Raw genomic sequence first — 15,085 nt, forward strand, 5'->3', positions numbered from 1 at the left:
TTAGCCACAGAATGCTTAGCTCACTGTGAACTACTGCGATCAAAGAGGGGAAGATTCCAATATTTCCAGAGATATTTTCTAAGAAATGATTGCATAAATCTGTAATATGTTGGAAGAATTATCAAAAAGATTAGACAGAAGGGCTAGTGGTATAGTTCACTGATAGATTTTGGTTACCATGTGCAAGACCCTGGATTCAATCCCCAGCACCAAAACAAAATAAAGGGGGTGGCACAGAATCAGTATAACTCTAACTCATTAATAAAGAGATAAATAAACTTGTTTATCCTTTTACAGAATTAGACAGTTCTCCAAAACTGATGGCCAATGAGCACATGAAAGGTCAACACCGTTTAGTCAATTAGTCATCAAAAAATGCAAATCAAAACTACTAGATACCATTTCCTGATCACTAGGATGTCTATAATCAGGAAGTCAAATAATGTGTTGGTTAAATAATGTGTTGGTTAGGATGAGAAATTAGAACCCTCTACACTGTTGATGGGAGAGTAAAAGGTGCAGCTGCTCAGAAGTCTGACAGTTCCTCAAAAGGTTAAATGTAGAGCGGCTGGGGTTGTGGTTCAGTGGTAGAGCACTTGCCTGGCATGTGTCAGACACTGGATTAGATTCTCAGCACCGTATAAAAATAAATAAAGGTCCATTGACAACTAAAAAATATTTTTTAAAAAAAGGTTAAATGTAGAGTTACCACATGACCCAGCAACTCCACTCCCAGATATATACCTGAGAGAAATGAAAACACACGTCTGTACAAAAACTTGTGTGCAAATATTCATAGCAGCATTACTGGTAATATTTAAAAAGAGAAATACTCAAATATTCACCAACTGATGAGTAAAATGGGGTCCCTTCAATGTAAATTTAATCAGCCATAAGAAGGAATAAAGGTCTAAGCATGAATAACATGGGTGAACCATGAAAACATTATGCTAAGAAGCCAGACTAAAAGATAACATAGTGGATAATTCCACTTCTCTGATGTCCAGAATAGGCAAATCTATGGAGACAGAATGCAGATGAGTGGGTGCCTAGGGCTTGGTGAACTGGCGGGGGGGGGGGGGGGGGGGATGCTAATTGGTACTGACAGGATTTCTTTTGGAAGTGATGAAATGTTTGGAAGTTGATTGTGGTGATAGTTACACAACTCTGACATGTACTAAAAACCCTGAGTTGTATACTTTAAATGGGTGGATCACAGGGTATGCAAATTACATCTCAATAAACTATTAAAATAAAATGAAATAGGTGTCAAATAGAAAAGGCTATCCTTTACCTTTCACGTGACACACATGATGGTTAACACAACAGCTATAACAACTGCCAGGAGGACCCTGAGGAAGATCAAGTAACTGTTGAGCAGGATTCCACAAGCACATCAAATCTCCTTTGCTGCATGACATGTGAAGTCAAAATGCCAATCCACCTGTCCAGAAATAGGGAGGGTCAGAAATGGAATCGAAAGAGCTGCTTTGTAACACATGATACAAAGAAGTAAAAGGAGGTAATATTTTCCAAAACAAGGTAACCCTGACTATGGAATATAATTTTCATTAATATAAAGACATACTAAGTCTGCTATTTGAGGAGGCACCCTGGGAGCCTGTGTGCCTTTGACCTGCAATAGCCCCCACTTTTGGAGGTTTGCGGCTTCTGCACTTCTGCCCACCCTACAAAAATAAGACTCCCAAAGTAAGCTAACACCCAGGGGTGTTAACCACTGAGCTACATCCCCAGCCCTTTAGAGATGGTCTAAGTTGGGCTGGGGATGTGGCTCAAGCGGTGGCGGGCTCGCCTGGCATGCGTGTGGCCCGGGTTCGATCCTCAGCACCACATACCAACAAAGAGATGGTCTAAGTTGTCCAGGCTGGCCTAGAATTGTTGCAGTCCTCCCTTCGTCTCTCCTGAGTCGCTGGAGATTACAGGATTGAGCCACCATGCCCAGCGTGGCCTAAGCTAATTCTTCAGATCAAAATACAACTAGCATATTGAATGAGAGGGTCTGTACTGGGGTACAGAGAAAATCCTGCCTCTGCCTCACTATCCAAAGAGGACAGGCTGGGGTGAAAAGGGAATCTGGTTTTCCCTAGAGACATTATTACTAGGTACCCAGCTGTGACACCTAACTCTAGCCTATTTTCCATATGCCTAATTTCTAGTGGCCAATGGTTTTGACATTAATGTTCCAATTTGGGAAATTTCCAATCCAAATCCTTCAGTTACAAAGGGGATTCAGGGTTTTTACAGACTTTAGATATTCTCTGGATTCTCATGTGCCTTAGATCCCTGTTACCACTGGGCCCCCAAAAGGAACCGGGAATGTGGGGAACTGCTGGAGGCTTAGCCATTGCTGATATCTGCATGGGAAGATGGTTCTCTGCACTAGATATCCTCTAACCTCAGCCAAGTAGTTGGTTGGCATCACAGGCATGCACTACAAACCAGATGAACATTATCTTTAATAAACTATTTCCTTGAAAAAAAAAAAGACATACACTAAGTCAATGAAAGAGTATGGCTTTCTTTCTTTTTCACTTTCTAAGTTTATATCATTGTTCTTATTTTATGTCTATTATAGTCTATTTAAATCCATTTCTAGCCACAAGGACGAAAATATAATGTCAGCTGCTGGAAAACTGCTTGATATGACTCAGAAATATGCAACTGGTAAACCAATAAACTACATGTTTGCTAAATTATTAAACAGAAAATTTATACATCTGTGGATTAACAAGATCAACACACATTGAATCTGAACCAAGAGGGAAGGCACTGAACACAGATGCAAACATGTTCATGGTGAGCACTGATAAAACTCAAAAGGAGAAGTCCTCTGGTTTTATAACTATGATTTTATAACTCACTGCAGAATAATTAAAGACAGCAGTGAACAACACAAAGTAATAAGAAGTCTGACCCATCTCTATAGATATTTTAGCAAAAGGCAAGACTGCCCTATTAAAGATTCAAGCCCAGATAAGAAGCGGAACTGGGGGACTGGAATTTAGCACAGTAGTTGAGTGCTTGTGTTTTTCCATCAGTTTTGTGCTATCAGGTCGACATGTCTACACAAAATAATAGGGAAATGATCTCTGAAAAACCTGGCCCTAAAAACTACAAAGTTCCTGGAAAGCAGATCACATTTCTTGTTTTGAAATCCCTTTCCCCTTCAGAATCTACTTTTTCAGAACCATATTATTCTTTGCCCACACCCTTTGCAAGTGGACTTCATGCACCTGTGGCGCTCCCCACTGGTTCCACACTTGGGAACAACACACATATGCGGAGCCATTCTGCTTCTTGAGAAATTCTGCCACCCCCAGCTCAAGAAGGGCAAGGAAGGGCATTATTTCCTACTTCTGTCTTGCAGGGCAGGAGCTCTGCTCTCCCGAAAAGTGGGAACCATGCAAGTGCACCTGGCTCTGTTGTGGTGTGAACTGATAAATACAATCAATAGGAGTGTAAATTAGATTACATATTAGTTTAAAAATATAGCTTATAGATATAAGAGTTTGATAAGTGAGATAAGACAATTATGAAGCAAGAACTGTCATAGACAGGCCTAAGACTCCATTTTGCTGCCTTCTATAAAAAACTGTTACAAAAGCTGTTTTCTTATAAAAATTGTTTTTCTGTACTTTGTACCCCACAAATTGTACCCTAATCAGGATGCAGTGGTAGTCATGGTGAGCTACATCCTGGGTCTGAGTACACTTGTGGGTCTATATGACTTTGAAGTAGATTCTCAGCCCCCGCAACCCCCACCCAAATTCAGGAAGCGACTGTCCAGCACCTGCTTGAACCCAGGACTGTGGTCAACTGAACTGCAAAGCTAATGCTTTTTTTGCTTCTGTTTATCAGCTGGCTTGCTGACTGGAAAATTCCAGTCCTGCCTGGAGCCCACAGGTCCCACTTACTAATGTTTTAATTTCTATGACTGGCTAGCTTACATGATGATAAGCAAGTCACTGAGTTGTGGATTTTGTGCTTATATTCCCTTTGGATGAACCAGAAAGCTGCTGTCCTCCCACAGAGCTTAAGTCTCCACCATGGGTGACAGTCCCTGGCCAAGTAAATAAAGCTCTCTTTTGATTTGAAATTAGCACTTTCAGTGCTTTCTGAGGCGTCTCCTCATAACAGCTCGAGAAAGTTCGAGGCCGCCATTTTGGGTCTGTAATGACGCCCCGCTCCACCAGTCCTCCGCGCGGCAGCCCGTGCTCCTGCCCTGCAGCGCTGACCTCTGGGCCGCGGATGTGACCGCGACACGGCCCCCCCCCCCTCTCCCGGCCTCGGTCTGACGTCTGTAAAGCGGGGACAGCAACCGCACCTACCTGCTCCGCCACGGTGAGGACCAGGCAACGGACTAAAAGGCCACCGCGTGACCGCGTCAGTACCCGGGAGGCTGGCGACTCAGGTGCCGGCTCGCCTCCCTGCTCCTCGTCGCCGTCCAGGACAGCGCTCGCAGGAACAGCTTGAAGAACGCAGGGAAAACCAAGTCATAGCCGGCAAGCGACGGCCAAAGAGCAGCAACCCTCAGACGACGCCAGCGCCTCACACCTCCCCGGACTCCACAAGCAAATCCGCCGGTACTTCGCACAGGCGCACAAGGTGGGGCACTGCGCATGCTCGCTCAGGACCGAGGCGCGCGCACGCGCACTGACCCGCCCGCCGCCCGCCGCCCGCCGCCCGCCGCCCGCCGCCCGCCGCCCGCCGCCCGCCGCCCGCCGCCCGCCGCCCGCCGCCCGCCGCCCGCCGCCCGCCGCCCGCCGCCCGCCGCCCGCCGCCCGCCGCCCGCCGCCCGCCGCCCGCCGCCCGCCGCCCGCCGCCCGCCGCCCGCCGCCCTCTGCACCTGCGAGGCTTGCCGACCAAGTGACTTGGTGGCTGCGTTTACATCTTTTACTTTATTTTTTTATTTTCCCCTGGGTTTAAACTAATTTAAACTGGCTCCTTTCCCGTGGTGCCTTTCCTCATTTCTATGTGAAATACATGATGAGAGAGAAAACAGTCTCTGGCCTCCAACACATTTTTTTATGTAGGAAGTAAAATTAAAAGTATCCATGGACAGCCACCACCTACAAATTTCTATTTGGCTTTTGGGTCAGTACTGTCTTCTCTCACGGAACCACTCCAAACTGCACTGCAAATGATCACGTACGCACATGCAGACAGACACACTCATTGGAGACACGCCCTCCCATCCCTTACAGACTGAGCCCAGAGGCCTTGTGCTCTGGCTTCCGGCTGCCCCTCGGTTCTCTTCCCCGGCTTGCTGCTGTGTACCTTCTATGTCAGTTACACTAGACTACTGAGAGCTCCCTCAACTCCCTTTCCTTCAGTTCCTCCCTGACACATGTCCTCTCACTACTGCATTCTCCAGCAGCTTCCTAATCTCCCCATCCTCTAATTTATGCTCATTTAGGATCACTAAAATGCCACCTCCTTCTGAAAACCCCAGACCATATTCATTTCGTTGGCATAAATGAGCACACATGGTGTTTGTGCCTGGGTTCAAACTGCTCCTTGCATTAGTGACTGACACAGAGAAACAGTTAGCCACTCTGAGCCTTAGTATTCTGCTCTGTAAAAGGGGTTAATAGCTGCACCATCCTCATGGCTCACAGGGTTATTTCTGAGAATAATCAAATAAGTATTCACAGACTGTTTTATGTAGTAATCATCCTGCCAAACATGGCTATGTTTTAACTCTCCTGCTGGAGCATTAGCTGAGAATGTAGCTTTGATTTTAAATACATTTCCCTATCTCTCACCTTCTCTATACTTGAACTTTGCAGACTATGTAAGTGCAACCAGTGAATACTTATCCTAGGAAGTTTATGTGCCTTTAACTTACTAATCCAAAAAAGCAGGAAAATTAAAACTCCAAAAGGAAACTGAGGTCCACCCCTAATTGTCTTCATTATCACCATGGCCATCATCATCTCCTCTCCCACTTCTTTCCCCAGCGTGTCATCAGGCTGGACATGACACCAAGCGCTCCATGACTTCATTACTCTACATCAATCTGGAGAATTTGGCATTGGCATTATCAGTCCACTAGTGAAGACAGAGGCCTAGCCTGCCCGCCCCTTGCCCATCCCCCCTCACAGAGCATCACAGGTGTCCATGACACTAGAACTGCACAGCCTGAAGGGGAGTCCTCGTTTCCATCAGGAAAGCAAAGTGATGTTAGAGTTCTAGTTCTTCTCCTCATTTAACACCACTGTATGCCAGGCACTGTCTGTAGCTTTAATCTGAACTTAAATGAATTAAAAGTAAACACACACATATTGCCATGTATGTATTTTTTCCTTCAAGACCCATCTTGACAATAGTAAATATTAAAAGGAATCTTTAAGAGTATAAAGATTTGACACACAAATTAAGGAAAACCCCCAATAACTGGATAAAAAGCAGCCAGACCAGGGATGGGGTTGCGGCTCAGAGGTAGAGCACTTGCCTAGCACATGTTGAGACACTAGGTTTGCTCCTCGGCACCACAAAAATAAATAAATAAATAAAATAAAAATATTGTCTCCATCTACAAAAATAAATAAATAAATAAATAAATAAAACAAAATAAAAAAATAGCCAGACCAGAGGTAGAGCTCCCTGATTGGTGACAAGGTAAGCATTACCAATATGGACACACAGGGTACAATCTATTAAAATAAACAAACAAACAACAACAACAAAAAAAAAACACATAAAAAGACACTTAACTAAGGGTCTTTTTTCCCCAGTATTAGGGACTGAACCCGGGATGCTCTACCACTAAGCTACATTCCCAGCCCTTTTATTTTGAGATAGAGTCTTGCCAAGTTGCTGAGGCTGGACTCAAACTTGGGATCCTCCTGCCTCAGCCTCCTGAGTCACTAGGATTACTGGTGTGTGCCAACTCATTGGGCTACCAAGGGCTTATTTATTGTGCCCCTATAATGCTTGATTACCTTACACTCTGGTGGATGGAAAACTTAGTGACCTCAGTGTTCTTAGCAAAAAGTACCTTGAACTTTAGAACAAGACATACTCTGAAGAAGCTCTTTGGTGCACTGACATCACCCAGGACCTACCTCCTCAAGGCCTCCGGCTACCAGAGCCAGCACAAGGGCAATGTCCCCTGATGGAGACTTCCCACTAAGCCCATTGCAGTGACCTGATGGCATCTTACTGCTCAGGAAGAGGACACAGGCAGAAGACGGTGGTCTTGGGTTCTAGGCTACCGTTGGGGTGGGCCACTCAGAAACACAGGCTGCCTGGAACCCAGCCATAAGGCTCTTCTCAAACATTACAGAAAAACAAAACTTAACCAGGGCGATCGACCCAATCAGTTCCCAATGAGTGACAACCCTGGATTGGACAGGTGGGCTGCTCTACTTCAACCCAATCAACACAGCAACTCAACCAATAAATATTCTAAATCCCAACTTTAAATACGCCATATAATAGGCTACTCACACAAAAAAAGAACTTAAAACATAAAATCCTGACCCACACAAACTTTTACATAAAATAAGGGCTACTTTTAAAACATCTGTCAATGATATTTGAAAAATCTGTCAATGCTTTCAAGGATTTTCTTTTTTCTTTACCTTGAGCTTTTGTTTGTATTTGAATAAAGCCCAAATCATGTGATTTAATTTATCATCTTAGTTTTTAAAGTCCACAAATTCTAAATTAGGTAAAACTTTAACTCAAGGAAACTCACAAGAAAATACGATTTACACTGACACTTTGGCTAATTTTTAAAATATACTAGTGAAAGGTACTTGGGCTTTATAAACACAATTTCTAGCTGTCTTTGGTAACTTTAAGCTGCCGATTCTGATTTTTTTTTTAAATATTTATTTTTTAGTTTTAGGTGTACACACTATCTTTATTTTTTTACTTTTATGTGGTGTTGAGGATCGAACCCAGTGCCCCGCGCATGCCAGGTGAGTGTGCTACCACTTGAGCCACATCCCCAGCCCCAATTCTGATTTTTAAATGTTATCTTCTCCAAAATTTAAAAAATCCCTAAGGCAAATGTTAGGCAATAATCATCTGTATTTGACAAAAGACTAACAATAAAAATCATGCTAGATATTAACATGTTATAAAAGATTCAAAGACTAAATACAAGATTTCTCCATTATCACATGAACAGGTATTTACATTTTAAGTTCTATGTAAGGAATTCTACCTTGGGCCTGAAGAAACCCATAACCTTTTAGGTCTTTTAAGAACACTTTATGAGAACGACTTGTTCATTACTGCAAGTCAAATAACATGCAGATGTGTAGGAAAAAGATTAGCTTCCGTTTTTTTCCCCACTATGAAGCGGGTAACTTTTCTAAGCCTGTCCATACACTCCTAACAAGTGCAACCAGGTCTTACTTTAAAAAGTTATAGTCATACTATGAATGTATTAATCTGTAATCTGTTGTTGTTGTTTTTTTTTTTAATACAATACTTCACAGACACCTCCCTCAAGTCAAGACACAGGTATTCCCTTTCAGGTCTTTGGGTTATTAAGAGCTACATGATTTAGTCAGCCAACTAATGAGATCATCCTGGTTTCCCCAGATATCTAAGAAATTAAATTGTCTTTTAAACATAAATCTGAGGTCAAAAGCCTGGAAGATAATAAGTAGAAATCTCTTTTGGGGTTCACCGAACAGAGTCCATGTGATATAGAACTCAAAACCCTTGGCTGTTTTCATTATGAAAACCACCAACAATGACCTGAACAAAATACAAAGTGCAGAGGTTATTTCATGCAGTCCTTGAAAGATTTCAACAGAAATACTACTTGGATCATTGCACTGCCCAAACTGCTTGTGACCACCTCTACCCTGGACACGAGGACAGGCCCCCAGATCCAAGCCCTTGACACCCTTGCTTCTGAGCTGGCACCTGTAAGCCAACCGTTTAGCTGGCCAGAAGCCAATACTGTGACCTTCTATGAAAAGATGCTGCTGGCCTTGCGCTGGGGTGTGAACCAGGACACAGTGTCTAGTAGTACAATCAGATGCCTAGAGGTGACATGAAAAAGACACAGCAAGCAGGATGTCACCAGGGAGACTAGGCCTGTTTACTCCCTACTCTGCGGCATGTACGCATTTTAAACTCTTTGAAATTCTGGAAATAATTTCTAGATCTTAAGCTGTATTAAGACGTTTTATTCACTAGTATTGGTTTAAATAAAACCCAACTCAACCTTTACCTGGACACTGGGAAGAACTACTTCTACTTGTTTAAGCCAAGGATTCACTCCACAACCTGTGCTCCTAAAGGTTCCTTAGTGCCTTTTCACAAACTGCACAGCCTCTATGGACACAACACTAGTGATGCATGAGGCACCTGTGCCCAGCCATACCCACCTGTGCAGGAAATGCAGCTTGTGCATGGCTGCCAGCCCCGCAGCGATCTCGCAGGCCATCCTCTGCAGCAGCATGGTCTGTGAGTCCCCCCGCACGTGCTCTTGCTCATTGCGCAGGTAAGCTTTTAGATCGCCCTGCAAAAAACCAGTGCATGTAAGTGTCAAAGTGGATCATCAAACAAACTAGTCTCTGGACATATGCCTTAGTGGCCACTCATTATCAAGTCACTTACCAAGAGCTACTTTGGTTTGCACTTAATAAAGAATCTGGAACTAAAAAAATTTTGAATTAAAAAAGTACTTATATCCCAGCATTTCTAAAAGTATAGGACATTGTTATGCTCTTAAGGCCAGTCTAAGATTTTTTATATATAAACATATAAAACAAAACAGTATATAAAATATAAATCTGTAATTATGCAAAATGTAAACTAAGTGCAGTGCAGAAGTCTAGAAATTTTCAGAGAACCAAGAGGTGATGTGGAGGATGAAAGAAAGGGTGTCATTTGAACTGCCTGACTAGGAGACAGGTGGTCAGTGAGCCCTTCATTATGAAGGCTCCTTGGCTACCTCCAAAGCACCAGTGAGCAATAGAGGAGAGAAGGAGATGAAGATGGGGAGAGAAGGGGAAGCCTGCTCAGCGCAGGAGACACTATGCAGGTCTCCCCCAGCTTCCTTCCCTAGGGCCCTGTGCTGCCCAGAGAACACTGTGAGGAAGGGCATTCCAGTCACTCCTAATACTCACCAAGCTAATAAGCCTATTCAGAGGACAGCAGCCTGGGCAGGAAAAGGAACAAACCCAGTCAGACATCTGACACATGATACTGGAGTTTCTGGCTATTCTGTGTGACTGCCCTAGGTCCCCCATCTTTTTTTTTTTAATATTTATTTATTTATCGTTAGTTTTAGGTGGATACATTAGTTTGTTTTTTTATGTGGCACGAGGATTGAACCCAGTGTCTCATGCATGCTAGGTGAGCACTCTACCACTGAGCCACCACCCCAGCCCCAAAGGTCCCCCATCTTTACTTCACGACTGCATGTTGGGGGATGGGTAAGTCTATCTTTTTTGGGGAGCACACTTTTTTGGGGATACTGCTCCCCCAAAAGATAGATAGGATTTTTTTAAAAAATTGGGTAGTTCTAGATGGACAGAGTACCTTTATTTTATTTGTTTATTTTTTTATGTGGTGCTAAGGATTGAACCCAGTACCTCATGCATGCTAGCAAGCACTCTGCCACTGAGCTACAGCCCCAGCCCATTGAGATAGGATCTTGCTAAGTTTCCAAGGCTGGCCTTGAACTCGAAGTCCTCTTGCCTTAGCCTCCTGAGTAGCTGGAATTACAGGTGTGTGCCACCATGCTGGCTTGGGAAGTATATAACATAATTAAATACTTATTGACGTGATTTAATTCCAAATTCCAAATTAAAACTTTTTATGATTAGTTAGTAAAATCTGGAAAGCAAGCCAGTAGCCTTTGTTTTTGTTTTTTTTTAATTGGAATCAAGAACAGATTCCTGAGGATGGATGTTTTCCTTGACCAGTTAAAGGGTACATTTCTTACAACTTATAAACTCCTCCCAGGGTAAAACTTAAAAACACAATATTCCTTTATCAACATTTGTCCATATTTAATACTAAATACATTCTAATGTAACTTCTTGGTCCATGCCAAGACTCTGCCTTTGTTTCCACTCTTAGTTTCAGTGATATTTGCACAAATGATAATATTGACATTCACTACCACTTGGGCCTTTAAGCACTGTGCCAAGCACCCGGTAGGGTTTTTGCTCTGGTTACCCGCGGCACACTCTCCTTACAACTGCACAAATTTTCCAGTATGGAACTGAGGCTTAAGAAATTTGCTCAAGGCTGCAGTGTTAATAAATGGCTAGACTGTGCTTCTATTTTTCCGTTTACCAACTAGTCAAGAGAATTCTACATAGCAAGTGAATTAAATTAGTATGCAGATTAAATCAATTTGTTTTACAGAAATGAACATGAAATAAGTTAAAGTCCCACATATCCATTTGTGGGCTCAGGGCACCCTCCACCGGCACCACCTGCACAGCAGCCAGCAGCGAGCTCTCCCCCTCAGATTTCTCTCCAAACAAGTCATTTTCTCCTTTTGTTCCCAACTGCACTACTCCAGAGAAGAAATAGACATTCTTTTATTTTTCCTTAAAAAAAAATCTATGTCCAGGCTCTGTTCAGCAGTGGGAGGCAGGGGGATAGTGGAGGATCCAGATAACAAATTAATTCAGAAAAATCCCAGCAAACAACTCCAGACCTGCAGTCTAATGGGATTCTTCTTCTTTTTTTTTTTTTTTTTTTTCCCCTGGTACCAGGTATGGAACCCAGGTTGCTCAACAACTGAGCCACATCCCCAGCCCTTTTTATTTTATATTTTGAGAAAGAGTCTCATTAAGTTGCTTAGGGCCTTGCTAAGTTGCTGAGACTGGCTTTGAACTTTAGATCCTTCTGCCTCAGCCTCCCAAGCAGCTGGGATTACAGGTGTGCACCATTGTGCCTGGCTGTAATGGGATTCTTATAAGGTAGCCCATCTAGAAAGTAAACATGAAACACATCATGAGTCTACCAATATTACCAACAAGAAATGACAGCTTAAATTCTTTTGCCTAACCCCTTTGAGGCAGCAATAGCCATTAAAGGAAAAAAACGACTCTCACTTGAAAGTATGATTACGCTGTGCTATGTCTGGCCAATTCCCAAAACAAAGTGTAGCTGCTGGCAAATAGTGTCACAAGTCCCTCTGGCTATGAAGCTACTTTTCAAGGTTATCTAAAGTAGATTCATTGCCACTCACTGTTCTTTAACTGTCTTCTCTCCAAATATCATATCCTACTTTCCAAATGTAGATGACTGAACATGATAAAAAGATTTTACTTAAAAATAGAGAAGGTCACCACAGTCTAGGCCAAAATATCTTTGACCAGGGAATAAGGAATTAACATCAAAGATCAGGGGCTCCTCAACCCAGCCAGATTACTGCTCCTCATGGGTGAGACTTACGATGGATTATATGGGATCGGGGTTTGTTTCATGTTCTAGAGGGGTCGCCTCAGAGCTCTCCTGGCACCATAGTTTAAAAGAAAAAAAAAAAAAACAGCATAAAAATTTTAATCATTATATAGATTTTATATTAATCCACTCTATCAGAACCAGACATCTATATATTTAGGTATCTGGTTTGTTTTATCTATATTGTAATGGTACTTGATAAGAAGACATGGATTATTACTTTTGTCTATTATTTATTTTAGTTGCTGATAGAACTTTATTTTTGTTTATTTTTATGTGGTGCTGAGAACCAAAACCAGTGCCTTACCCGTGCTAGGCAAGCACTCTACCACTGAACCACCACCCCAGCCCCCTTGTCTATTATTATTGTTATTATTATTTTAATATTTATTTTTTAGTTGTAGTTGGACACAATACCTTTATTTTATTCATTTATATGTGGTGCTGAGGATTGAACCCAGGGCCTCATATGTGCTAGACGAGCACTCTACCTCTGAGCCACAACCCCAGCCCTTGTCTATTATTTAAAGAAAAAAAAAGTCACCAAGAACAGCAATGTATTTGGAATTAAATTGAATTTCCTTTATTCAGGTTTTAAAAGGCTCCTTCCTCACCACCCCTGCAAAAAACTCCAAAAGAAAACTCTGACACTAGGTGGCAGCAAAGGGCTACATTAAGAACTGATAGAACAAGCAACTGGAAGGGCTTCTAGGGATGAACTCCTCCTAAATTCTAACACAAAAGACCAGCAGGGTTTGGTTTGTCTCATCCATCCATCTATCTATCTATTTATCTATCTATCCATCCATCCATCCATCCTGTAGGACAATGAGAGCAATGAATTGATTTTAATACAATATAAAAACTCAACAAGTAAATGTCTTTATAAATGAGAAATTATCACCATAAGGTTAAAATGATTTTTAGGGAGAATTTATGACATTTCAATACAAATTTAATGAAAAGAAGAAAGAGGGCTGGGGCTGTGGCTCAGTGGTAGAGCGCTCACCTAGCATGTGTGAGGCACTGGGTTTGATCCTTAGCACCACATATTGATAAATAAATAAAGGTACTGTGTCCATCTACAACTAAAAAATATTTAAAAACAAAAAAAAACATGAGGTCAAGGACTGAGATCTAATAAAGTTACTAATTAAAAAGAAGAAGAAGAAGAAGAAGATAAAGAATAACAGAGCCATGTCTAATATCCTGTTCAAGAAATGAAACCTCACTGAGCCCCACCGGTCTCCATCCAGAGGCCATACCTCTCATACATCTTCCACAGCTGCAACCCTAACCCATCACCTCCTTGGTCACCATTGATTATTATCCTTGTGCCTTCTTAACTGAGTGGCCTTCTTAACTGAGTGTCCTCCTAAACCCATCATGTCTCAGCTCTATTGCTCAACACCTCTCAGGCAAACCAACAGAAGAATCAACTTGTCTTCCTCTTGCCCCCTCCCACTCCACTCTTCCTGACAGACTTCTCACAGGCCTGGGCTGCTCTGGCTTCATCTCCCGGCCGCTCCCATCTCCTGAGTGCCCCAAACACACGTTCAACCACTGCAACCCTCTGCCCCCAAATGATGCCACCTCCAAACACCAGCATAACAAAGCAGGGGCCCCTTCCTTCCATCTCCAAATGTCACCTGCTTTGGGACAACCTTTCCTGAGTTTCTCCCATGTCAAAGCCCTTCCTTCCCGGTACCTTTTACTTCCTCCTCTCAGGCACTTGGATGTACCACATGCCCTGGGGCCCAGCTTGCAGTCCTCAGGGCCATGGACATTTCTGTGTGATTTTATCCACCCATGGCATCAGAGGCCATACATCTCTGGCCCAGCTCCTCATCTCCAGGCTTGTGTGTTCCCTCCCTGTGCGGCTGAGAGGCATCTCAAGCCGGACACCTGCAGCACAAAACTGCCAATCTGCTGAACTCTTTTCCAACAGACCACAATTAAGTAAAAGATGTCATTTGTGAGTCGTCTTTGCCATGAAACCCCCACCTTCAACCCACCATTATTAGGTCCTGCACCTATTTTCAAAGTAAACTCAGAACCAGACTACTTCACAAGGCCACACTCTCATGCTGACCCAAAGTATACCCCACATGAAGGCATCCCCATGACAGCCAGAGAAGACCCTGCTCCCACTTGGGCAGCCCAAAGTCATGAGGTACCCTGGTTATTCCCTGACATTCTGTTTATTTGCCTATCCCTCTCACTAGAAATAAGGTGGACACAGCTGGGTTCTGGCCAGTTTCCTGCTGTGTTCTGAAACTAAAGAACAGCATCATTACCTTAGGTACACATATGACTGTATATATGGTGTGACACTACATTGTGTATAACCAGAGAAATGAAAAAACTGTGCTCCATTTGCGTATAATGAATTAAAATGCATTCTGCTGTCATGAACAACTAAATAGAACAAGAGCAACAAAAAGGAACAGGCACACAGTACCTTCAAGAATATCTGCTTATTAAGTGAGAAGGAGGAGGAAGGCCTCGGAGAAGTTCAAATGACAACCCGCAGAGTAAGAGGTGACAACCATTTCCTCAAAGCAGTTCCATCCCAGCATTTTAATTGAAGTCTCACAATGATAAATTTAGAAATAAATCTAATTTCAAACTTTTATTGAGCTTTTTTTTATTACTTCATTACTCT

At 42.7% G+C, this 15,085-nt stretch overlaps 2 protein-coding genes across 8 annotated transcripts in view; one reads left to right on the forward strand and one right to left on the reverse strand.

Moving 5' to 3' along the window:
* ZNF12 (zinc finger protein 12) overlaps positions 1-15,085 on the forward strand; it is a 1,264,586-nt gene that overhangs the window by 411,780 nt on the left and 837,721 nt on the right. The window lies entirely within an intron of this gene.
* LOC308652259 (serine/threonine-protein kinase LMTK2-like) overlaps positions 8,957-15,085 on the reverse strand; it is a gene marked incomplete at its 3' end in the record, with an annotated part of 59,881 nt that continues 53,752 nt past the window's right edge. The window contains exons 7-8 of the mRNA XM_081300033.1: positions 9,378-9,511; positions 8,957-9,029 (exon numbers count right to left, since the gene is read on the reverse strand). Coding sequence (XP_081156159.1) covers positions 8,957-9,029; positions 9,378-9,511 — 207 coding nt within the window. The remainder of the gene's footprint in view (positions 9,030-9,377; positions 9,512-15,085) is intronic.

Source organism: Spermophilus citellus (assembly GCF_964194105.1).
Source record: "Spermophilus citellus genome assembly, chromosome: 6".
NCBI lineage: Eukaryota > Metazoa > Chordata > Mammalia > Rodentia > Sciuridae > Spermophilus > Spermophilus citellus.